The following is a 27,158-nucleotide window of genomic DNA, read 5'->3' on the forward strand; positions in this document are numbered from 1 at the left end:
TTGAGAAGGGCTATGCAACTCCCCTGACATGCTTTTTCCCTGAGGTTCAGCTTCCAGCTGTCTCAGTGGTGGGACAGGATACTGCAACCCATGCTGGTCCCGTTAACCACCCATAACCACCCTTGAAACATAATAGCAGTAACACTGGAAACCACCACACCACTACCTACCAGATTAACTATACATAGTTTCCACACTATGAACCATGAAATGCAGTAAACAAGCAAGAATACATTTTTCCTATTAAAACTATGTTATATTGGCACATGTATCTTATGAGGGTAGGTAGGGCCCTCACATAATGGATGGGCTGTCTTGGTCCTCTTGTCAAGAGGCCTGGGACATATTGGACCCAGAGTAGCGATCCAGGGGTGCCTGAAATCACTTGGGGAGTGGTGACCCTGGCTTGAGAGTATGGAACAATGCACAAGTCCCACTTTTCAGCTACACTGAATCTAGGAGAGGTGGTGTGATCCTTGTGGCTGACATCTAACCCGAAACCCCCAACATCCACCCTCCTTTCCAGGGGGGCAGAAATTTGGTGTCCTGGGGGAAGCTCCGGCAGAACCCTGGGCAAAAGGGCCCCGGCAAGCATTGTGGTGAAGGAGGTCTGAAGACCCTTGCTCCCCTAAGGAACCTTTTGGTCCCCAGGTTCAGGGATAGAGGGGTCCTTCTTCTTTAGAAGAGAGACTAAATGCTGCACCCCTGTGCACATTTTTGTGCGTTTGCACTTTTTTGGGCACTTGGGTGAAGGAAGCACCTTTCCTGGCTTTCAATAACAAAAAAAAAAAGGCTTATGGAAGGCATTAGCTTTAGTGTGGTAAAGTAACACCAGTATCTGACTATTACCCCAATATATTATGGTCACCCAATGAGGTCTCTATAGTAGGGTATTTCTTCCTTCACCCACTCCCCCCAAGGACCACAGTAATTCAGGAGTGCTTAAAAAGTCTGTCCAAGAAGGATAAGGATTCTCTTTTGACTTGACAGGACTGGCTGGAGGTTTCGGCTTCCACTAGACTGTCCGAATATAACACTGCTCAGGACAAGGGATTGACTGTACAGACATTGCATGGACTTTGCCGATAGCTGATCCATAACAGAGTCTGTTCATTTTTGTGTGCCCGCCAAAAGCAGGGTGATGGATTTGGCAGACCGCTGCTGTATTAGGCAGAGAGGAGAGATTGGTGAATCCCTGGAGTTTCCTTGCATATCTAAAAGGACTACCTCTGCAACCAATGACCGAAGCTCATTTTTGTAAAGTATTGTAATCCTTAGGTGTTTGGTTTTGTCGCATACCGTGTACTGTGCAATTATTTTAGTGTTACAGCCATTTTAGTGTTTCCGAGAAACTAAATTAACCTTCTGTTTATTGCAAATTGATGTCTGTCTAAGTTGGAAAGTACCCCAGGGCACCATTCTATAAGGGTCTGTTAGTGAGCCCAATATAACTCCCAGTTGATGCCAGTTCCCTACCCATAGGCTTTGTCACGATCTGCCTCTGGCTGCAGTTCTGCATCTCCTCCCTAGATGATGCTAGGCCTTCCCCTGATCCTGCCTACAGAGGGTTAAGCTGTCGTTGAATCTGGATCGTGCTCACCTGTCTCTGGCCCTTAAAAGACTTACTCTCCCTACAGTCTGGGCCAGTTCAACAATTGTCTCTGCTGCGGGTGGTGGCTCAGTGTAACTCCTGTGTTCTGATCCTGACACACCCTGGATCATCTCACATGTCTGGTATCCAGCTCCAAGCTTCCCAGCTTATGTGGACTCTCTGAACTGTCGGCAAGTCCTTTAAAATCCCCTCAGGAACAAATCAAGGTCACCGTCCTTTTCCAACACAGGGAATTGGTCGTGCCTGGGTTTTTTCCTACCCGGACCTCGGTCTGCCGACTGGCATTGAGCCTGGCTAGCTCTAACTGGTATTTGCGTTTTGTCATGACGTTCAGCAGCCTCCCTGTCTGTGCGATGTTCAGCAATCTCCCTGGCTGCAGCGGCACAGGGTTCAGTATCCTCTTGGAGTTGCTGGATCAGCTGCAACGATGTTACAGGATCAGTATCCTTCAGCTGTTTGAGGACAGCATGCATGTAACTGTCCAGGGTAGATTTCTCACTTGGTTCAACAGAGGTATTTGTGGTAATGTACAGTGTTACTGCTCTCCTGAAGCATAGATGCTTTCTCCCTGGCCTCCTCTGGCACTTAGCTTCTGATCAGCATCCATAAGCGCTTGAATAATTTGCTCTCTGTTCTTGCCGGGGTCGACAATTCCTCTGTAAACACACAAGGTCAAAAGATCTTCCCTTTTCAAATGCCTATAGTCAGCGGTCATCCTGGACCTCACACTTCCACCAAATAAAAAATAGACAAGAAAAACAAGGGAGGGGAATAAAAACTATTTGCACAGTGTATCTTTTAAAATTTTGAAAGGCTTGAGCTTAATCTTCGGTCAATTAGGATGCCGACTCTCTCTAGAATCACACACCACTAATTTACTCAAGTTCTTATGATAAAAAGAAAAATATTATCAATCCCGCCAAGCTGCCACCAGTTTGTCACGAACACCCCAGCCTGTCTCAGATACAGCAATCTGAACAGCTTGTCATGACTGGTGTTACCTTAGTTAATTAACACACCTTTTCTGCCACCACGAAGGATTTATTCTTTCGTCCTTACGTTCACCAACACCACTTATTAATGTTTCACACTAAATCACATACACATGTAGCATGAGCCTCCCTGGGCTTCATAAATTCACAAAGAATCACAGAGAATATACTAGATTAAATATATTTAATCTGAAAAATATTTCCAAGGCTTTACTTTACAAAATAAACAGACATACAATAAATGGCACAAATAAGTTTTAAAAAATAAAATGGGAAATAAAAACCAGAGTGCCTAGTTACAACTTCAGGAATTGGCGTGTAAGGAATACACATTGAAAAGGATGGCACATTTCAGTTGTGATAGACCCCCCTCAAAGAAATGAACACTGTATTACTGATACAAGGGATTTTTAAACCATTTCCTGTTGGCTCTTCACCCTCCACCTTAGGAATTTAATTTTCACCTAAATTAGTTTGATGCCCCAAATGACACAGAGCTTTGAAAGTAAATTATGGATGTCCCGAGACCTGGCATTTTCACAGGACCTGAGATCTCACTTCTGCTTGTTTGGCCTGGCTAAGTCTAACTCATCTGCATACACAAACTACTCAGAGATTTTATCTGTCTCTGGGCCTGGCTACTTTCACAAGACCATTGACACTTGCCTAGGTCAGACTCAGGTCAGTTAACAAAATACACTTTGAAAGGTTACATAAAATATTCAGTGTTATACATAAATTCAACAGAAAATTACAATCAGTGATTAGATATACTACATTTCATCACACTAAGGACCTTTTTTGAGAAATAAACATCACTGCTTCATGATCCTGCTTTGACGCCTACTTACCTGCTGTGACCTACAGATTAGACCACCCTAATCAGTTATCCGGCTGTTCTGAAGTTGAGACCCAGCATCTAATAACAACATTGTGCCCGTTACCCTCCAGCTCTGACCATTGTGAGAGGCCAGGGAGATCCATCCACAGCAAACCTGATCTGAAGGAAGAAGTCAGGGGTACCAGACCAGGTGCTCAGGAAGGAGGTGTACTAGCAGAGTTACCCAGAAAGAAGCGGTTCTATGTGTTGGTGAAGGAGTGTAGTAATGGCAGCAGATCCCCTCCTACAGTGTTTAGAGGAGGCGCATTTGGCAGCTGGTCCCCAGCATGACAGGGTGGCATAGGAGGTCTATCCTGTCACAGTAAGATATTGGGGTCATCCATGATGAATAGTTGTCCCGGCTTTTCTTCTTCTATAATATGGTCCTTTCATCAAAAATGTATTAAGTCTGCACTTTTTTACTATCCACAAAGTACATTATGAAAATAATGGTCCTGTAACATCCGCTTATTCAATCTAAGCAATCCCTTTTTATTATCGATGACTTTTATTAAATTATTCTAGTTCATTATGTTACCCTAATTATCACACATACACTGTGAAATCAGAGACCCAAAACAGATCAGTGTGACCCTTCTTCGTGCGGTAATGTTCTTGAAATGACCAACACCAGAGGGAGACTAAGGACCCCTCCGCCTCCTACTTAAGACCACAGACACACACAAATGTAGTAACAATACACCAGGCTGGTCTTTAGAATCCACACCGGCACGTTTATTAGTGAGGTGTAGACTCCTAAAGGTTATGTAAGTTTTATATATCTAAAATATATCTCTAAATCAAGCAGTGGTTTAAGGGTAACGTTGGGTGCAGCAAACACAATAAATACACAGCAATTTAGGTACACACGTTTCTACTATATCAAATGAACAGGACTAACTAATACTAAATACACTTTAAACGTGTCTCACTTGTTATATACCACTAAGAGGTACCTCTAATCCCTTTAATTGCTATCCTGCAATATTACTCTAGTCACAATACTTCCCACTAGCAATATACATTAACCTCAATAACAATTGCTTCAATTTCACTAGCACATATCATACAAAACATTTGTATAATAAACAGATGAGTGCAATTATTCAGTCTTTCTAGCAGGTATTACTAATGGGTATTTCTTCATCTCCTTCACAGAGCAAACAGGCATTACGGCTACAAATAGCACAGAGCAATGTCACAGTTATCTGTATTTCTCAAACACAGATAATCCCCCACAGGCATCACTTTGTAATCTTACTCTTCTCCATGAATGTAGAATACAATTTACACCCCCGCTGTGCCCTCTTTTCCTCTTAGGTGTAAGCATACAGTCACTTTAGTACAATCTGGCTCAACACACAGTGAGGGCTTTTCCCACAGACAGCAAATAATGTCAAGATGTTTGGTACAATTTCCCTCAATTTTAGTCTCTATCCCCTAACTATCTTTCCCTACACAACACCCTTGTTACTATATCACAGTTCTGAAAAATGGTATTATAAAACATTATTTAGGTCTACCCATCTATTCCCTACATAACTAGTAACAAAAATACCGAAAGTAGATTGATTACAAAGTAAACATGAGTTACTGGGTTTACTGCGCTCCGGTATCTGGTAAGCTCTCCCACTGTAAATTGTAAATTAATCCCCACTGTCTCAGGGTGTCTTTCAGACCCCTGTTACTCTCTCTCTCTCTCTCTCTCTCTCTGACAGGCTGCAGGGGTCTCCCCCAGAATGTCTGGCTCTCAGAATCTCCAACAGTCATTTGTAGTGGCTCCTTCACACACTCCCCCTTCCCACTGCATGCTGGGAGATGTAGTTCTCTGCCGGCAGGGGAGCTATCTAAAGTGTATGTGCGGCCCGCTTAGGTCCCCAGCGTTACACTACACAATGCAGAAATACAGTAAATAAAATTAAATGGAAGTTGTATGAACATCAGTTCTAAGTGTAATGTTGCTTTAATAGTAAACACACATCACGGCCACAATAAGAAGGTAAGCTAATTTGCTTTCTTATTTTGCTTCGAAAATCTGAACATCGGTTCTCTGATTTTGTCTTCTGTTGTTAATTGAAACAGAGTGAAGTCTTAACTGTGAATATGAAAAGTACAATAATGTGTGTCTCCAGGCAACAGTGAACCATGGTGGAGGTTCCTTGCAAGTTTGGGGATGGATTTCAGCAAATGGAATTAAGGATTTGGTCAGGATTAATGGTGTCCTCAATGCTGAGAAATACAGGCAGGTACTTATTCATCACGTGATACCATCAGGGAGGTGTCCAATTGGCTCCAAATTTATTCTGCAGCAGAACAAGGACCCCAAACATACAACCAATGTCATTAAGAACTATCTTCATCGTAAAGAACAAAGCGTCCTGGAAGTGATGATATGGCCCCCACAGAGCCCTGATCTCAACATCATCGAGTCTGTCTGGGATTTCATGAAGAGACAGAAGGTTTTCAGCAAGCCAACATCCACAGAAGATCTGTGGTTAGTTCTCCAAGAAGTTTGGAACAAGCTCCCTGCTGAGTTCCTTCATAAACTGTGTGCAAGTGTACCTAGAAGAATTTATGCAGTTTTGAAGGAATAGGGTGGTCACACCAAATATTGATCTGATTTAGATTTCTCTTCTGTTCATTCACTTTGCATTTTGTTAATTGATAAAAATAAACTATTAACACTTCTATTTTTGGAAGCATTCTAGCTTTGCGGCATTTTTTTCACACCTGTTTAAACTTTTGCACAGTACTGTAAATTCCAGCTATGGGTGGATTGCAATTAAGTCGTGAAATATTAATATATGTGTAATGATGGAAATTGTACATCCCCTTCATTAAGCAAGAACACCAATATACTTTAAAACTGTTTTCATGCTTGATAAAATAGATAAGATAAACTTCAACAAGATAAAATAGGAAAATATACGGGTCTTGCGCTGAGTTAATAAAAACAATTTGGATTAGCAGCTGTGCTACATAAAGGGTAGAAGCCAAACCCTTTTCAGAAAACAATCAAGAAAACATAACAGCGCTAAATTTCATAATAAGAATGAGTCTCAAGAAAATCCAACTCCCTATCGCAGAAAAAGATAAGACAATGTGTATATTTTGTGTTTATTATTAATTATTTCTATTGGAGCAATTATACCCAGTTTGTCTTATCTTTTTCTACCACAGGGAGTTTGATTTTTTTTAAGACTCATTCTTGTTATGACATTTAGCGCTGTAATGTTTTCATGATATTTTTCAATAGTAATATTATAGTGTGTCAAAGACTGATGCAATTGGGTTTATAAAAATTCCTGTATTTTTATAAACCCAAATAAATTGTGTTCCCTCATGTGTGAAGTTGCTGATGTTTACAAAGACTTGATTTATGGGTAAAACATTTCCCACATTCAGAACATGAAAATGGCTTTTCCCCTGTGTGAGTTCGCTGATGGTCAGCAAGATTTGATTTCTGTCTAAAACATTTCCCACATTCAAAACATGGAAATTGCTTCTCACCTGTGTGAGTTCGGTGATGTTCAGCAAGATTTGATTTCTGTATAAAACATTTCCCACATTCAGAACATGAAAATGGTTTCTCACCTGTGTGAAGTCTCTGATGTGTATGAAGTATTGACTGCCGTGTAAAACATTTCCCACATTCAGAACATGAAAATGGCTTCTCACCTGTGTGAACTCTCTGATGTATAGTAAGTACTGACTGCCGTGTAAAACATTTCCCACATTCAGAACATGAAAATGGCTTCTCACCTCCGTGAACACTCTGATGTGTAGCAAGCGTTGATTGCTGTGCAAAGCATTTCCCACATTCAGAACATGAAAATGGCTTCTCATCTGTGTGAATTATATGATGTTTATTAAGATCTGATTTCTGTTTAAACCCTTTACCACATTCAGAACATGAAAATGGCTTCTCATCTGTGTGAACTATACGATGCTTATTAAGATCTGACTTCTGTTTAAAACTTTTCCCACATTCAGAACATGAAAAAGGCTTCACACCTGTGTGATGTCGTTGATGTCTAACAAGATTTGATTTGCATTTAAAACATTTATCACACTCAGAACATGCAAACGGCTTCTCACCTGTGTGAGTTTGCTGATGATGAGCAATTTCTGATTTCTGTCTAAAACACTTCCCACATTCAGAACATGAAAATAGTTTATCGTCTGTATAATCTCTACTGTATGTAACAATATCAGAGTTGTCAGGTGAACATTCCTCATTAATTGAGGGATCAGATGATATATCTACACAGTGAAGTAATCCATGTATGTTTGGGGTAATGGGGTTTTCTCCTGAAAAATTTTGTGTGATGTTGTTATGTTCCATTTCACAATCTGGAGATAAAATGAGATGTCTCCCCGAGTTATTCCAGATGTGTTGTTTATCTGCTGGAAATAAAATAAATATATGGAAATGCACATTTCTGCAGAACAGATTTGTTTTTTAATTGAATGAAGAATTCATATATTAAAAAGCTTCCATTACATGCTATGATGTTACATTGTTATTCACGACCGCTCATCGGTTAGGACTTTATGACAAGAGAGAAGATGACATCATTAATTAAGACAACTGAGCGAGATAAGGACCCAGGAGCCCTAAGGATGGTGAAACATATTTGTGAAATCTCTCCAGTGGACCTAGAAGAAGAAGGTGCCCTGGTATCTCTTCTACTAGGGACTGAGCTCTGTATGGGTGCAACATCTGGGCTTGGTACTGGGATTTCTGGACTAGATTCAGACACCTTACCTATATGCTAACCCAGTAGTTCCCAAACTTTTGCAGTTTGCGGCACCCTTAGAGTCTCCATAATTTTTTCAAGGCACCCCTCCAAAATATTTCTGTCAAAGAATAATTTACAGCTAACTCACACTGTGCCCCTTCATCCACTCACTCTGCCCCCTCTGCATCCCCTCACTCTGCCCCCTCTGCATCCTCTCACTCTGCCCCCTCTGCATCCCCTCACTCTGCCCCCTCTGCATCCCCTCACTCTGACCCCTCTGCATCCCCTCACTCTGACCCCTCTGCATCCCCTCACTCTGCCCCCTCTGCATCCCCTCACTCTGCCCCCTCTGCATCCCCTCACTCTGCCCCCTCTGCATCCCCTCACTCTGCCCCCTCTGCATCCCCTCACTCTGCCCCCTCCTTCATTCTTTTGCCCCTCCATTGCTGTTTCCTATCACCATTCCTCTCCGTTTCTTTACTAACCATACTTGACCTTCTTTCTTCTATTACTTCTGTCTTTTCTTCCTTTTTCTTATCAATGCAGTGGTGCCCGGGACCCAGCATCCTCTCCCCTGCCGCTTGTCACTGAATGTCGGGCGTGATGATGTCATGACCAACAATTAGTGAGAAGCGAGGAGGGAGGAGGATGCTGGGTCCCTGGCGCCGCTGGATTGGTCTTTTTTTTTTTTTTTCTCTTCCTGGCCACAGCACCCCTGTGACAGCGCCACAGCACCCCTGGGAGTCGCGACACACACTTTAGGAACCGCTGTGCAACCTGTAATCCAAGTTACAATCTAAAACATTCACTTTTAACAATGTTCACTCACACTCTAGACTTTAGACTCACATGCAAGTCACATTATCTGCTCTGACCTCACACTGTCTTATCACTCTCAGGATCTCCAGCTCAAGCTTTGCAACTGCACCAGATTCTCTGGGGACATCTCCATCAGAGGTCAAACACAACCAAGCATCCAAGAGCACTAATTCAAACAGGTATATGAACAGACCAGACTTGAACAAACCCTGGGACAAACGAGCATAATCCACCAGAACACGTTACCTTTTTAAACACAGAGCTCTCGGTCCACACTCAATAATTACATCACAGGAGCGTTACTCTCTCTCATCCAACTGCATCCCAGCGTCTGACGCCCAGCACAGCCGGCAATCTAGTGACTTGAGATCATTCACTTTCTCCTATTTAGATTAACTAAGCATAGCTGGATAATTCTGTGTTAATGGTTTAGTCCTGTAACACAACTACAAAGTTTATGTTGGTCGAGTGAATCACAACACCACCCCAGGCAACGAGCTATAGTCAGAGGCAGCCCTGATCAAGGCTGCGACTGTGGACCTACTGAAGAAACCAAAACAAACTGTGGATGAACCGTGCTGGTGACTGCAGCATTGGGAATCACAAAATGGCCGCTGCAACATGACATCCCTTTGCTGAGCAGAACTACAGCATGACAGTCCCAAAATGGCCACCAAGGAACGGGGATTCTTTAGTTCCCAGAGGGAAACGTCCACAGAACACAGACTGCTCTGCCCATAGAGAGGGAACTCCTCAAGTTACAGGAGGCTTCTGAAACAGTGTTGTCGAAAGTTACTCCAAACCTGGCTACAGAGTTTGCTGCCATCAGGCTGCACAGGAGAAGAGGAATCTGTCTTTGTTTGGGACTCTGACCGGCAACATGTTCGCAGTATTGAAGTAAGCAGCCCACAATGTCACAGATCCGGGGGAAGTGGCAGATATGATAAGACAATCCACATGTTATGATACCAAGTTAGCTCAAGCAACCTGGGGTGCAGTATTGTTCTCAGTAATTTCTATGATTATAGATGCTGCAATTTTATTGCCGAATTGAAAGAGAGCAAAAGATACCAGTTACAGCATGTGACAGGCCTTGTTAATATGTTGCTTTTGGTGTCTTCCTTGGCAGCAACAGTCTTTCTAGTGGTTGTGCTCACTCCCTGGTAACCTCTCTTCATGTAAAGTCTCAGTGCATCAGCTTGTTGTATAAGTTTTTGAAGGTTTCCACATTCTCTCCAGTAGACTGCAGTGTATCCATCTCTCTACATCAACTATTGAAACATGGTCAACTGCTCACATCTCTGCTCTACTCCCCTTGGACGTTCTCTCCTTTTTCCTTGCAACAAAGTTCTGCTCTGCCGTGAGTGTCTGATATGCACCTACTGGCCAGATATATATCAGCAGGCTTCTCACTGATTCGCCCTTCTTCTACCTGCTTTGCCATCACCTTGGTCTGTAAGGTGGGAAGGATTCTCTATCTTGCCCAAGTTCATTGCTGGGTTTGGTATAGATGAGGTATCCAGCAATCTTCACTAACACCAATCTCAGGAGAATAGACACACAGTAAATCTCAAGGTAAATCTCCCACTTTCCCCACATGCTGCTTTTAGACGTCCTTGTTAGATTTCTGGTAGGTGATGTCCCTTTGTCACAGAACGTCTTCACAAAGGTTTAGTTAGATGTTTTGTGGGACATCTCTCCTTTCAGGGTACCTTTGGGGATTCCAGATGATGATAATGGATGTCACAAAAGGTTGTGTTTCAAGTGGGTCGACTGTTAAACTTTCCTATCCTGCAGCTTGAGCCAATGACCTGGGCTTTAGGGTGCTCATTGTGCCATCTTGTAGAGCCCCACGTTGCATGACATTATATAAACCGTTTGTCCGTGTAGGTGGTGCAAGTGCTTTACACTAAGCTCCTACCTTATAGTAATGTTGGGTCTACCACCCACTCTAGCTGTGTCTCTCCAACATCTGTATCTTATGGATTAAAGTAAGCAAACAGGTGACCTTACACATACAGATTTGGTAATAGTAGAACAGGTGTAATGAGATGCAGCAGCTGTAGCGGTGCACAGCTACATCTGATGAACTGTATGAACACCAGATCATTTTGATTAGATATATATATATAATGTATTGTGTTACAGTCACTTAACTACAGATTCATCTTTCCTTTCTACACAACTTGACATCTTATCCTCATGTCTTCTAATCACTTACATGGCAGTAATTATATTATCAATCTATAGAACTCACAATGCAAAGCTGACATTGACATACAGACTCTCTTGACGTGTTCTCAACTGCAGTTGGTGTACAGGTAATAGCAGTCTGAAAGTTTATCTGGTTCCTCTCAGTCTAGACATGTGACTCCCATGCACATCAGGCCAGCAGTGTCCTGCTCTGACCTCACACTCAGTCTTGTCCTTCTTGTGATCTCTGTAATTGCCCTGGTGTCTAGGTCTCTAGCTAGGGACATCTCCCTTGGGAGTTCAGAAACACTCAAGCATCAGAGCACAAAATCGAACAGGCAGATGAACAGACCAGAATAGAATGAACCCACTGGAACACACAAATCAACTCTTTATACACTTGGGTCCTGCCATCGCCCTCACCGCAGCCCTCAATGTGGCACACTCAGTACTTAAGCAAAAGGGGGCATTTTATTTAGATATGTATGCAGGTGCCATATTAGTGCAGGTGAATAAGAATATATTCAGTACAGGAGATCACATACAAAGGTGTTATTACCATCAGTGCTTAGGTTAATAATGCTGCGGTAGTTCTCAGAAAGGATCAAAGGTAATGTCACATGAGATCACGCTCAGGAAGGATCATAAGTAATGTAATGTAGTACATGGGGAGGATCATAAGTAATGTAATGTAGTACATGGGGAGGATCATGAATAACGTAATGTAGTACATGGGGAGGATCATGAGTATTGTAATGTAGTACATGGGGAGGATCATGGGTAATGTAATGTAGTACATGGGGAGGATCATAAGTAATGTAATGTAGTACATGGGGAGGATCATGAATAACGTAATGTAGTACATGGGGAGGATCATGAGTATTGTAATGTAGTACATGGGGAGGATCATGGGTAATGTAATGTAGTACATGGGGAGGATCATGGGTAATGTAATGTAGTACATGGGGAGGATCATGAGTAATGTAATGTAGTACATGGGGAGGACCATGAGTAATGTAATGTAGTACATGGGGAGGATCATGAGTAATGTAATGTAGTACATGGGGAGGATCATGAGTAATGTAATGTAGTACATGGGGAGGATCATGAGTAATGTAATGTAGTACATGGGGAGGATCATGGGTAATGTATTGTAGTACATGGGGAGGATCATGAGTAATGTAATGTAGTACATGGGGAGGATCATGAGTAATGTAATGTAGTACATGGGGAGGATCATGAGTAATGTAATGTAGTACATGGGGAGGATCATGAGTAATGTAATGTAGTACATGGGGAGGATCATGAGTAATGTAATGTAGTACATGGGGAGGATCATGAGTAATGTAATGTAGTACATGGGGAGGATCATGAGTAATGTAATGTAGTACATGGGGAGGATCATGAGTAATGTAATGTAGTACATGGGGAGGATCATGGGTAATGTAATGTAGTACATGGGGAGGATCATGGGTAATGTAATGTAGTACATGGGGAGGATCATGGGTAATGTAATGTAGTACATGGGAGGATCATGGGTAATGTAATGTAGTACATGGGAGGATCATGAGTAATGTAATGTAGTACATGGGGAGGATCATGGGTAATGTCATATCTGGTAGTTACAGGGAGGAACATGGCAGCTGGTAACACATGGATACGATGTGAGGAGAGCAGGAGTCTAATAGGGGCTGATGGATCCTGACTCCCCCACTGGGCAGATACTTTTCCTCATCAGTTTGTACAGACAGAGGAGGGTGTAGAATAAGAGATTGTTGTAGTGACTGAACAAGGAGAATATGTGACTTCTGTATTTAGTGTGTATTACTCACCTGTGCTGATATCTGTAGGGATTTCCTCCTCCTTACACTGCTGATCACCCCTCACATACGTCTCTTTTTCCATTTGATCTTCTACTTTAATAACAGTCAGGTCTTCTCCCTAAGTAAGCCACAAAATTATAAATTAAACTATAATAATGGCTGATTTAATAAAATGACCCCTCTGTGATCCGGGGAATTTTATACCTTCGAAACCAGACCATATTTCAGGTTTTCTACATATCGCTTTTAGCAATACAATTACTCTAACCCAAGTAAGTTTCAACAAATATCAATCAACTAGTTCTCCTAAGAACAGGGCTAACAAGTATATGTAAGTTATGTGAAGTAAAAGTTTTAGGGTCTCCCCCTATATAACTTCAATATCAATCAGGGCCTCACTATAAATGACCCACAAAACAATAAAATAATAACTGATTAGATTAAACAGAAGAATATCACGTTATAAGATCACCCCAACTTCTCTAGAGATCATATATTGCACAGTCACATTTGTATTATGGTATTTGTTGAGACCCTCAATTCTATCTACCTGTGGGATATTGTGAGTTTCCTCTATATGATCCTGTGAATAAAGAGAACGGGGACATCTGTCTGAGGTGTTTCTGTTACTGGATCCATCTGTAGGAAACACACAATAGCTGAATTATACATATGTAATTATCTCAAAACTCCATTCTCCTTTACAATAATCAAACAGTTCCCTCTTACCCAGTGATGTGAGGGGCTGGTGATTCTCCATCATCACGTCCTTGTACAGACCCTTGTGTCCTTCTAAATACTCCCACTCCTCCATGGAGAAATAGACAGTGACATCCTGACACCTTATAGGAACCTGACACACACAATGATACAGTCATCACCCAGACACATCCCCTGGTGTTACTGTATAATGTCCCATTCCCAGCAGTTACCTCTCCAGTCAGCAGCTGAATGATCTTGTTGGCGAGTTCTAGAATCCTCTGGTCATTGTTTCTCTCATGTATCAGTGAGTGAGGTGGAGGCACCGTGATGGGGCTCTGGGTCCTGCTCAGTCCTCCTGACACATGGGGATGGCTGCTGGGTGACACACCAGACTTCTTCACCACTCTGTGACCCTGTGTATTAAAGGGGAAACAATCAGCACAAAGAGTAGATGCAATTCTCTTTTTCACAGATCTATCATTTATAATACTAAAATAAACATATATTCTCATGGTCTCAGAAAGCCAGTTCATCTCATACCCCTGGCCAAATACTGGAGCTGTGTGATGCTGCAGAGGGTGTGTGAGATGACTGCATTAACCAATAACAGAAAATAATCTTTGTGATTGACCCTTCTGCTGCCAGTTTAAAGTGGTGAACAGAAATAACTGGTGTGGTAATCTCGAAACACAGCTTAATTTATTAATTAGCATCCATTTATATAGCACGAACTTTACAATTGGGAACAGACCCAGTAAAAAAACGAGACTGGTTATTATCAGACAGCCAAGAGGGGTTAGAGGATCCTGCCCACAAGCCTGCAACCTATAGGAAAACTGGGATTTTTATACTTCCATTAAATCTTTTTGTCCAGAGCGGAACGCTGGAAACACTGGGATATATATATATATTTAGTTGCGGTAGAGGAGCTTATGCCCAAATCTCCCTCCAAAAATTCAAACTCCTTCCCCATATACTCCCATAGGTTGGGACTACAGATTTTTTTATTTTTTTTTAATAAACATTTTGGTAAAGGCATTGAGTACATACAAACATAGTGAAAATGAACACAAGTCCTACGCATAGGACATAAATAAGTAGAAGAATAAATCAAAGTATAAAAGAATATAATACAGGTGTATAATAAACAGCATACAAGTGCAACAGATGATAAATATTCAATGCCAGATTTTAACCAATTAAGAAGAAATAGAAAGAGAAAATCACATTTTCTCTTTCACCTATGGGGGATGTTCAAAAGATGTTCCTACGGAAGGGTGTGCCCAGAAGAAGTAGTGCACAGCACCTTACGTCCAAAACTGACATCTTTGGGCGCAAAACTGTTGAACTTGTGTACGTAGACCTGGTGGCCTCCGGGCACAACTGCTCAGCCGGAGTCCTGCGCCGTCAGATAGGCACCCACCAATCTGGTAAAATGTGCCAGTCACAATTTTGTAACAGGCAATTCCTGGCTGGGAGACAACCTGATAAGTTACCAAACTAATCCACCTAGCAATAGTTTAGACACTGGGCAGCCTGTTCTTGTGGACATCATAGAGGACCAAGAGGTCATTTATCCTACGCACTTAATGGGTCCTATCGACATAGGTCTTTAAAGCACTGAACACATGCAGATAGTGAAGAGAGCCCTCTTCCTCCAGGACTTACCTCAGTGTAAAGCCAGGATCGCAATGTTCTGAATAAGTAAAAATTTGGTGACCACCGTGGGCTGAAAAGGATTAGTCCGAAACTGTGGCCTACAAGACAGAGCCCTCAGCACCAGACTGAGATCCTAAACTTCTACTGGGTGCATGTATAGAGGCTGCATAAGTATCACTCTCTGCAAGAAAGCCTACACTTCTGGTAATAATGCCAGTTTTCCCTGTAAGAAAACATATAGGGCAGAAACCTGAACCTTCAAGGAGCTAAGTCTCAAGCCCCCTTCCAGACCTTCCTGCAAGAAGAAGAGTAAACAAAACAAAAAGTGGAGGGAAACTCCCTTCCTTTCACACAAGGAAATATAAATCTATCAGACCCTGCGACGATGCCACGCAGAAACTGGCTTTCTGGCTGTGAGCATTGTCTGAATCACACTGCCAGGGATCAGGGCTTCAACAAGATTCCTGCCTGATGGAACAGATAAAATAGACAGAGGTGCCACCTCGATGGTAGAGCCCATCTTGCTAGGACTTTCATGGAAAAGTGAATCAAAATCAGTTTGCAAACTAGCAGGGACAAACACAAAGAGAAATCCCGCAACACACTGCTATAACCAGAAAAGGAGCTGCCTTTTTTACTTTTACATAAAAATGCAAAAATCTCAGTTGCACACATTTGTAAATGTATGAAAACCCACCTTCCCCGTCAAGGCGCTTCTGCTAATAGGGTTGTCCTAAATCTAAACAGTGAGAGTCCCTATATTTGGGCCATGTGTTTTTAAATTCCGAGCTAACTTACCAAGAGATACCCCAAAAAGCCTCCAAATGGCAATACAGTACCAGTTCTCCCCATCAGCTAGTGATACCAACATGCCGCTCAAACAATATAGAAGTGGAAGTTGCTCAATCAATTTATAGGTTCATTCGCCTGTACGGCAAGGATTTTTCCTGTGGTAAGAACACTATCTACTGGCTGCTGTCAAAAAACAACAGGAAGACCATCTGCTAATTAACAGTCAGGTTGGACTTCTAGTTGTTAATCCAATTGTGAGATTATAAAGTCCCGGCCATCTCTTGAACATGACCTTGCAACAAGTCCAGGGTGCCCACATTGATCAGCAGATCATCCTGGTAGGGTATTACAGTCACCCACCAGGATCTCAGTAGTACAGCCATCACTTTCATGATCTCAGTGAACACCCTGAACGCTGTCAACAGGACAAAGAGTAGAGCAAGAAACTGAAAATGGTGGGACTGTACAGTAAATCTCAGGAGAAACTGGCGTCCCTCTCAGATTGGAACATTCAAGTACGTGTCCTCGATGTTCGTGAACAATATAAACTCGCCCTGCACCATGCGGTTGATGACAGACCTCTAGGACTCCTTCTTGAACTTGGCCAGTTTCAAAACCAATAAGAAATTTCAGAAAAACCCCAATCCCTTCTTCTTCTCCAGAACTCAAACAACTACCCGCGAGGAGACCAAGGACTTAATAGGTTCCGTAGAGCAAACCTCTTTGTGTTCTCTCCAGGAAGGCAGAAGTGAAAACCCATCTAGGTGGGAACTTTATGAGACCTATCACGTATTCCAGAGAAATTATTCCTCTCACCCAGGCACCGGTGGTGGAAATTAACCAAAATACCAGTAGAGAAGCAGACAGGCTCCCAGCACGGGAGATCCCAGGTGGGTAACCTGCCCCTCATACTGACTGTTTTCTGAAGGTTTGGAAGCTTGCTGCTTTGATCCCCAAGTCTCTTTTCCCTTCTGCTGACCTTCATGATGTGCGTAGGTATGTCTGACTTCTCAACTTCCCTGAGAACGAAAGGGGTGAAACATAGAGCCCTTCAGTCTGGGGATATTATCAGGCAGAAATTACCTCTGTGGCCAGGGAAATAATCTTGTCCAATTCTGAATCATACAAAATATCCCCAGAGAAAGGCAGTGACCACAGAGTCCCTTTGGACTCTATATGTCCACGTCCCAATTCCTAAGCCAGATGAAAGATCATGCAGATACTGCTGAAGATGAAATCCTAGACCCTATGAGCCACAAACTGATGGTGGCGATGCCCAGATATTTGGAGGCCTTAAAGATATGCTCCACCAGAGTTAGCAAATCCGATCTGTGCCTGCCAGACAGCAAACCCTCTGCCAAATGCTGTGAAAACCTTTTGATGACCTTATTGACCCAAGCCATAGCAAAGATGGGTTAAGGGAGCTTCCTACTGCAGTGTGTTTCTGTTTTCCTATACATGTTATCCCTCAAGGTAGCAGCGTTCGGAATTGGAATGTTGATTGTCTTAAATAGGCAAACTATAGGAGCATGTATTCCCATTTCACCATATCCATGCTTGGGAGACTATAAACAAACAGCAATCTGCGGGGGACCTGAAACTTATGACCAGACTTCTTCAAAGCTTCACATAAAACGTCCTCCAACTGAGAGGGAAGAGTCCTTGTAGGGCACGAGGAAACCTCAAGGTTAGAGAATTCAGCCACCTCATATTGGGAGGAAAAGTCAGAGTCTGAACCTTCCCAAGACTGAAAAACCAGCACAGTCTAGGCCTTGCGGAAGATTCCATAATCGTTGGCCGGGAAAAGGAAACGTGAACCAGACCATGTACTGACCTCACCAGGCCTGGAATACAAGACAGCTCGTCAGGAGCTGAGGAGGAAGATAGCCCCAGGGGTAGAAGGGATGCTCCCGCCGGATGGGCGTAGGATGGCAGGTTCCCGAGAACATGCGATGATCTGTGTGAGCTTCGCAATAGCCTAGGCCAAATTAGTGGTGGCTTCCACAGACTAGCACGCCCGCGGGTCCTCTACTTTACATGCTGAGTATAGGGCATCCACCAAAGGCTGGGCGCAGGGCAATTAGTATTGGCTTTTAAAAAAGCAAAAAACTTATGCCACTGTCCTTCCTCAAAAAATTTATGTTGAAGGCTTATTGTGGCACTTTATTTATTTGTTGTTCCAAATTTAACTATTTGGAAAGCACCCTTAAAAATCCTGGGTTTGCCCCTGCCCATGTTCCCCCAGTACTCCTCTCACAACTAATCATCACAAGCCCTCACTGTATTCCACTGTTACTGTGCCCTGGTCTAGTTACTTCCTCTGCCGCTCACAGATGTAGTGATGTCACCGTGACATTCCCAGAATCCCTCACTTCTCTAGTCAGGTTCCTGTTTTATTAAAAGAGACATGAGTGATATCACTGTGATATTCCCAGAATCCCTCACCTCTCCAGTCAGCAGGTAGATGATCTCCAGGGTGAGATTTAATATCCTCTCAGTCATGTGAAGTTTGTCCTCGTCCATTGTCCGTGAGACAGGCAGATGATATATACAGGAAAGTCTGTCCTATAGATGGGTTAGAAATAGAGAATAAATTTAAAACGAACATTAATATAAAAAAAACATTAATATAAAGCTATATGGGGGCATTATGTGGGTATATAATTGGGTAGAGGACTGATGTGCAGAGGAATTACAATCGTGCCATATCATACATGTTACAAAATTACATATTCACCATAACGTATAACAAACTATATAACTTATTACCAAGGTGTGTACACTAAGAAGTCACTTTTATGTCACAATAAGTATATACTTTATTGCCATGCATAATTTTCCACTGGACTAAGCACAGCGCTCTAATATACACCATCCTGCTACTCTCATTTATCTCTTTTTCTGTTTGTTACAAGAGTGATATTAAATCTCTATTTTGCTTATATATTGAGAAGCAGAACAGAGACAGGGAAGGAATATATTATACACTACAAGATATAATATCCATCCATATGTACAGATAATGGAGACCCCTCAGCCATGCAAACAGAGAAGATTCATCAGTAATATCCCTACAGGGGCTTATATAGAGGACACATCACATAGTGACCTTTCCTCAGACCACCAGAGTCTGCTCCACCTGTATTATTATAACACAACACATTATACTCCACCTGTGATAATATTGTTATACTGATGTCAGTAACACCTGATACCTGTAAAAACAAGACGTCCCCGCGGCTTCCCCCTCACTCACCCACGGAAACGTTACAGAGAACTCCCGGTTACTACAGTACAATGTATTTCGGGTCCAAGATGAGCTTCAACAAAATGGCCGCCGCCGTGTGCAGAGACAGAATAACTGGAGGCAGAGCTGCCTCTGATCAGCTAGAGAGAGGGGCGTGTCTATGCAAATGTGGGCTGTGAAAGGGATTGTATATTCTCAAGCTGTGAGCAGCACGTGTCTTATTCCCACGTGACTAGTTCATACCTCCAGCATATATACACAGACCGAATGCAGAGGGGCGGGGCTTACACGCGTGGGCGGGGCATAGTCATACAGTGGGCAGGTAGGGGGCGGGGTCTCAGGAGATGAGCTGGTGCTGGAGCAGTGAGCAGGTTGGGGGCGGGGTCCGGATGATCAGGTGGTCTCAGGAGATGAGCTGGTGCTGGAGCAGTGAGCAGGTTGGGGGCGGGGTCCGGATGATCAGGTGGTCTCAGGAGATGAGCTGGTGCTGGAGCAGTGAGCAGGTTGGGGGCGGGGTCCGGATGATCAGGTGGTCTCAGGAGATGAGCTGGTGCTGGAGCAGTGAGCAGGATGTCCTAAGATTCATCCAGCACAAGGTCTTGTTCTGTAGTGATGGGAAATCTACTTCACTTGGAAGATTAGTTCATTCTGATCTAGTTCACACAAAAGATTAGTTATTGCACTCATTTGACTCAGTTCAGTTAGATCACTGGCTCTGGAACACACTGCTGAGAGAAGTGATTGGAGACATAGATCTAGTCTATTACACATACTGTAGGCATATCTACTACTCCTCATTAGATGAGTTATAGTCCTGTTAAAATGATCCGATAATTTTAATATATCAGATAATTTTTAATATTTTAAAAAGGGCAATCACTTATACAAAACTAGTAGTGACATGGTTGATCTCTGCAAAGTTAATTACATTTTTATTATTATTTATTGCTTCCATAATATGCAAATGAAAAAAGACCCAAAACAGGTATCACGTCAGTGGGGGCGGGGCCAAAATGGCGCAATTCACAAAGCCCCGCCCCCTATGCCCATACCCCGCTTTAGGAACTGCCAGACGTAACCAACATAATGTTGGCAATTATGACTAATCAGCGTCTGTCATTTATCTAGCAGAGTCTATAAAATTACATAAAATGATTGGTTGCTATGGGCAACGCTTCCACTTTATCTCTCTTGAAGGTTTAATACATCTCCCCTGTATATATGGTGCAGTAAACAGAACTACAGTATATAGCATGCAGCACTCAGCAGTGCAGTGTGTCTGGAGGTGACAGGGAAGGGAATGTATCCTGTGACTCATGAGCTAAATGATTCAAAAGATTCAGACGAGTGAAAAGATTCAGACGAGTGGAATAAGTCAGAGATTCATATGAGTCAGAAGAGTGAAATGAACTAGATGAACTATTGAACTCCTGAGCCAGGATAATGACTCAGTCAGTGATCAGCTCCTCAGAGTCTCACACAATGTCTGAGCACAGCAGCGCCACCTTTGGTAGTTTAGAGGTACTGACTCATGAGTATTAAATGAGAGAGCTGAATAGAAACTAAAGAGCCAGTGTGAGTGAGACAGTGAGTGAGGCTGCTGGAGCTGCTCGGCTTTATCTCTAACTCCTCCCACTTATTTTACTTCCTGGTGAACTAATCTTTGCCAGAGCTGTGAACTAAATGATTTAGTTCACTTTGAAGATTAGTTCATTTGAACTAATCATTCGTGAACTACCCATCACTATTGTTCTGGGGTCTGCACCTTGTGGGAGTGGAACCTCCTGAGTCACCAGGAGGTGGGAAGGAAGAGTGTCATGTGCAAGCTAATCTTTAGGCATAAATCTGCAAATATATGTTTGTGAATTACTTCCTAGAAATAGTGGGACATGGTTCTCTTAGAAGCTGTTAGATCAATGGGTTGTGTGTATGTTAAACTGCCCAGGGGGGCTGGTAGATAAGAGTGGCACCTTATGCCATTTATGGCAGGACGCAAATGTGAAAGCCTTTGAAGAAATCTCTTGCAAGACAATTAAATCTCACACATGTTTGGGAGGCCCCAGACAGGCCACCTGCAGAGACTGGGTTGTATGTAAATGACAGATTCCAGCTGAATAAGGTCACAGGAAGGGGGGGGGGGGGGCTGTGGGCCCTGTAGCTGGGTTCTGAGGGAGTCATTTAATTGAAGAGGTTCAATTTTTTCTGCTTCTCCCAGCCCAGAAACTTGATTCTAAGTGAGGTATCAATTCTGTGTTTTATCCTTTTTATTTTATAAGAAACAATTGCACTATTTTTGTATGTCATTTTATTATCTTTTTATCTTAAGCATTGTGGATGTATTTTTCATATTAAATTACACTTAATAAGTTCTAGTCTCTGTGTTCTTATGAATTCACGCGACAGTTTGGTCCAGACGCTACCTAATTGAAACTGTGCAAACCTTGTGGATTGTGTGAACTCTGATTAAAGTAAATTGTGTTGGATTAATGCTAGGGAGAACCGAAGGCTTCCTAAATAAGAGTTTCAGCTCTTGTCCGAAAAACCTTGGTGGTGGTAATTAGTATCGCAAAGCTAGTGTGTGGCATAGATAGGGAAGGATTTAATCATTTTAGACAGACCAGGTGGTTGTCTTTGTGGTTGACCCTGTGTCACATATGCATCACGCAGACTCAGGTGAGTGCTGTTCGTGACAAAGAGCTTTGGTTACATTTATTAAGTCCCATCTCCTCATTAGTGTAGTCTGGGGCAGATCTTTACATATGTGCAGATTGTGTTCTGAGGACGGAATCCCCGGGAATAGCAACTGTTCTTTCATGACTGCAGTTGTGGTCCCTGGAGGGTGAGTTGGTGCTGAAGTGTGAGTCTCATAGGTCATACCTCCCAAGTGTCCCGATTTCAGTGGACTGACCCGCTGTTCCCGCAGATTTACAATTTGTCCCGATATCGGAGCGGACATAGCAGCCAGTTTCCCCGGTGGTCTAGGAGGAAAAGGGGCAGGATGTGTCCTGAAAATGCTACTGCGCATGCGCAAAAGACCGCTAGTGGGCGGGGATTTGTATCCACTGGGCGTGGCCAATGTGTCCCTCTTTCGGACCTCCAAATGTTGGGAGATATGAGGGGAAGTGGTGATGGTGACAGCCGTGTAACTGATTTTGACTGAAGCACAAATATACCCAGTATAACTGCTGGGCTGGTCACATGGGACCTGAGACTATACAATACTCAGGCTTCCCGTTTAGAGAGGAGTCATAGCAGAATGTGATATCCGAGGCCTCAGGATGGAGAAGAAGAGGTCTCGGGCAGGGGAGGGCTGGCAAACTTTAACCCTGGGGGGAGGGGGGCTGCTCGGCTCAGCAGCCTATTAGGAACATTTTAAAGGAAAATAAATGCATATAGCCTGGTGACCCAGCACAAGGTAGCCCACTATGGGACCAGCCCAGGGGCATATGCCCCCTTTGTCTCGGGTTGCCTGGTATGTACTGGGAGTAAGTTTGTGGCTGGTAGCCAGAATGTATTAGAGGAGGGGGATGAGGAAAGACAACAAGGAAAGAGGGGACCCCAGTGAAAGAGGGGGGCATCACTGTCTGCAGCAGTGTGGCTGTATCAAGGAAGGAAATATATATCCTAGAGAGGTAGAACAGCTGCAAGGGGCAGTGTGACAGCAGCGAGAGTGGCCCTGGAGGGGCTGAGAGCCCAGTGTAGCGTATTAGAGCCCAAGCAAGTGAAGAATTTCCCATGCTCTCAGGACTAGCCCATTGGTGGGATTAGATATATTATCCCTCAGGGATTGGCAGCTGTCATAAGGGGCTGTTACAGGGCTGTCCCTCCCTAGTTCCCACTGCTTTTACAACTCCTGGTTGTCTAGCTGGTTACAGCCCGAAACAATGTGGACCGACTCAAGTAACTGAGGGGCTGGGTCCTGATAAGGGCTAGGTAACTCCCTTCACATGCTTTTTCCCTGAGGTTCAGCTTCCAGCTGGTCTGGGACTTCCTGTCTCAGTGGTGGGACAGGATACTGCAACCCATGCTGGTCCCGTCAATTACCCATAACCACCCTTGAAACATAATAACAGTAACACTGGAAACCACCACACCACTACCTACCAGATTAACTATGAACTATGGGATGCAGTAAACAAGCAAGAATACATCTGTCGTATTAAAACTACGTTATATTGGCACATGCATCTTAGGAGGGTAGGTTGGGCCCTCTCATAATGGATGGTCCTCTGGCCAAGAGGTCAGTAGCTTGAAAGCTCAGGACATATTGGACCCAGAGTAGTGATCCGGGGGTGCCTGAAATCACTTGGGGAGTGGTGACCCTGGCTTGAGAGTATGGAACGGTGCACAAGTCCCACTTTTCAGCTACACTGAATCTAGGAGAGGTGATGTGATCCTTGTGGCTGACATCTCCCCAAAACACCCGACATCCACTCTTCCTTCCAGGTGGGGCAGAAAATTTGGTGTCCTGGGGGAAGCTCCGGCAGAACCCCGGACAAAACGACCCCGGCAAGCATTGTGGCGAAGGAGGTCTGAAGACCCTTGATCCCCTAAGGAACCTTTTGGTCCCCAGGTTCAGGGATAGAGGGGTCCTTCCTCTTTAGAGGAGAGACTGAATACTGCACCCCTCAGGGGGAAACGCAGGATTTTTAAGGGGGGGTTTCCAAATAGTTGAATTCTGAACAAAGCAAAAATACAACTCAAAAAATAAAGCGCCACAATAAGATAATAGCATTGATAAAACACATTAAAACTAGAAATTATACTCCACATTAAAATTAACACTGATACCGCACATCAAAATAACATTGATAACACACATTAAAACTAACATTGCTAATGCACATGAAAAAAAACCCACTTATAACATGACACATAGTTTGGACTAATATATATATATATATATATATATATATATATATTTATTTATTTATTATTGGGTTACAGGGTGAAATCAGATACTGGCCACAATCAATCTGATGTAGTTTTTTTATTAATAGAACAAAGACTCTATTTCTGGGCAGCCTGCAGGGTATTCAGAGCTGTGTGAGTATATATAAATATTGTATTATAGGATTAAAAAAGTAGAGGAATCCTTTTTTAATCCTATAATACAATATTTATATACAATAACACAGCTCTGCGTATCCTGCAGGCTGCCCAGAAATAGAGTCTTTGTTCTATTAATACAACAGTAAATCAGATTGATTGTGGCCAGTATCTGACGATATTTTACTATATATTAATTGAAATATCAAGCCCTACCGTGCCCCAGGGAAGCCAGGATGGGTGATGCTGGGTATTCAAGGGAGGAGCTGCTGCGCTCGCGCATGCGCAGCAGCTCCTTCTCGCCGCTTGTGAGGTATACAGCAGCCGCGGCGCTGTGACAGAAGCGTTGCGGCGGTGCTGTAATAGAAAAAATCTTTTGCATGTTTAAAAACATTCTTTTTGCCCGACTACGATCCGCGGAGGGGGGGGGGTTCTGGAGACTCAGAACCCCCCCCCTGCGTGCGCCCCTGTACACGTTTTTGAGTGTTTGCACTTTTTTGGGAACATGGGTGAAGGTAGCACCTTTCCTGGCTTTTAATAAAACAAAATAGCATATGGAAGGCATTAGTGTGGCAAAGTAACACCAGTATCTGACAATTACCCCAATAGATAAGGGTCACACAATGAGGTCACTAGAGAAGGGTGCTTATTCCTTCACCCTCTCCCCCCAAGGACCAGTTACTCAGGAGTGCTTAAAAAGACTGTGCCCAGGATGGATAAGGATTCTCTTTTGACTTCACAGGACTGACTGGAGGTTTCAGCTTCCACTGGACTGTCCGGATATAACACGGCTCAGGATAAAGGATTGACTGTACAGACATTGCATGGCTTTGCCGATAGCTGATCTATAACAGAGTCTGTTAATTTTTGTGTTCCCGCAAAAACAAGGTTGTATTTGGCAGACCGCTGGTGTATCAGGCAGAGAGGAGAGATTGGTGAATCCTTGGAGCTTCCTAGCATATCTAAAATGACTACATCTGCAACCAATGACCGAAGCTCATTTATGTAAAGTATTGTTATCCCTACGTGTTTGGTTTTTTCGCATACCATGTACTATGCAATTTTTGTTAGTGTTACAGCCATTTGAGTGATCCTGAGAATCTAAATAAACCTTATATTTATTACAAATAGATGTCTAAGTGCGGAAGTACCGCAGGGCACCATCCCATAAGTGTCTGTTAGTGAGCCCAATATAACTCCCGGTTGATGCCAGTTCACTACCCATAGACTTTGTCTTCAGCTCCTCCCTAGATGCTGCTGTGGCTTCCCCTGATCCTGCCTACAAAGGGTTAAGCTGTCATCATTGGAAACGGATCATGCTCACCTGTCTCTGGCCTTTAAGAGCCTACCTCTCCCTGCAGTCTGGGCCAGTTAACTGTCTGTGCTGCTGATGTTTTCTCAGTGTAACTTCTGTGTTCTGATCCTGGCTGACTCCCAAATCATCTCACATGTCTGGCATCCAGCTTTATCTTGACTTTTGGACTCTCTGTGGCTGCAGATCACCTCACCTGCTTGGTAACCATCTCACAAGCTTCTTGGCTTTATCTGGCAATCCAGACATTCAATATTTTATAATCCACTGTGTACCTTGGAAAACCAGAGTCTTTAGCTTTCCAGCCAAACCTGCTTACACAGACTATCCAGCACTTGCAGTTAGCCTTTTGTGCAGTTATCCAGTACTTGTGTTATCTGCCTTTTTATTTACTTCATCTCAGGTTTATCAGTATTGTCCGAGTTTAAATAAACTACCTAGTTTCATTTACATTACTCTCTGTGGTGTTCATACTAGGAATCCCGACAGGCCTCATTGGGCTCTGAATAGATCTCGTTTTGCAGGGATGTGTAAAATAAGGGGTTCAGGTTAGTTTTGTGTCAATATTCCCTGTGTGTGATATAGCAAATTATCAGTCTTTTTGGGGCTCTATTAGTGAATCTGTCCTAGTTTGTCCATTTCCCTGGCAGACAATACAAACCATAAGTGTTATATTTCTGTATTTTTATCCCTTTATTTTGTAACGGTTTTGCATTTTTCTTGTATGTAATTTATTAGGTTTTATTTTGTTAGATCAAATGCCTTGTACCTTTATATATTAAATCTAAAATTGAAAAGTTTTGTCCTTGTTACTCTAACAAATCCATAAGCCTTTTTATGACTATAAATATTTGCTTGACCCTGCTAACCCTTTGATTACTGGACTGTACTAACCATTTGTAGGGCAGACTGTATGAATACTTCGAGTGCTAGGATGTGATGTGTTAACCTTTGATCCGAACAAGGAGCATGGGTGTGCCAGCGTATACATTTGTATAACAGTTTTGAAATGTTAACCCTTTGAATGCTGGTGTGTGGGTTAACTAATAGGGACCATAGTGGGTATATTTGTGTGACAGAGCGTTGGGGTCCTATTGCCCTAATTTAATAGATGGTGGCAGATATGATAGGCATGTATGTATGTATGTATGTATGTATGTATGTATGTATGTATGTATGTATGTATGTTAGAACTGTTCTGGGGGTGATTCAGCATGATCTGTAACCTGTGTATAGGTGCAATACTGAGTGCTGAAATCCTCTGTAACCACTAACAGTAAACATCCAATACATGGATGCTGGGAGCATGTATTTGAAAGAAACACATAAATGTACT

General features: G+C 42.9%; 1 protein-coding gene across 1 annotated transcript in view; it reads right to left on the reverse strand.

Moving 5' to 3' along the window:
- Positions 1-6,384: 6,384 nt before the first annotated feature.
- LOC142095479 (uncharacterized) overlaps positions 6,385-27,158 on the reverse strand; it is a 37,472-nt gene continuing 16,698 nt past the window's right edge. The window contains exons 8-15 of the mRNA XM_075178424.1: positions 22,339-22,439; positions 19,388-19,461; positions 18,660-18,779; positions 13,994-14,176; positions 13,791-13,914; positions 13,612-13,700; positions 13,071-13,179; positions 6,385-7,888 (exon numbers count right to left, since the gene is read on the reverse strand). Coding sequence (XP_075034525.1) covers positions 6,825-7,888; positions 13,071-13,179; positions 13,612-13,700; positions 13,791-13,914; positions 13,994-14,176; positions 18,660-18,779; positions 19,388-19,461; positions 22,339-22,439 — 1,864 coding nt within the window. The 3' untranslated portion in view covers positions 6,385-6,824. The remainder of the gene's footprint in view (positions 7,889-13,070; positions 13,180-13,611; positions 13,701-13,790; positions 13,915-13,993; positions 14,177-18,659; positions 18,780-19,387; positions 19,462-22,338; positions 22,440-27,158) is intronic.

The sequence above is a fragment of the Mixophyes fleayi genome, chromosome 6 (assembly GCF_038048845.1).
Source record: "Mixophyes fleayi isolate aMixFle1 chromosome 6, aMixFle1.hap1, whole genome shotgun sequence".
In the NCBI taxonomy this organism is placed as follows: domain Eukaryota; kingdom Metazoa; phylum Chordata; class Amphibia; order Anura; family Limnodynastidae; genus Mixophyes; species Mixophyes fleayi.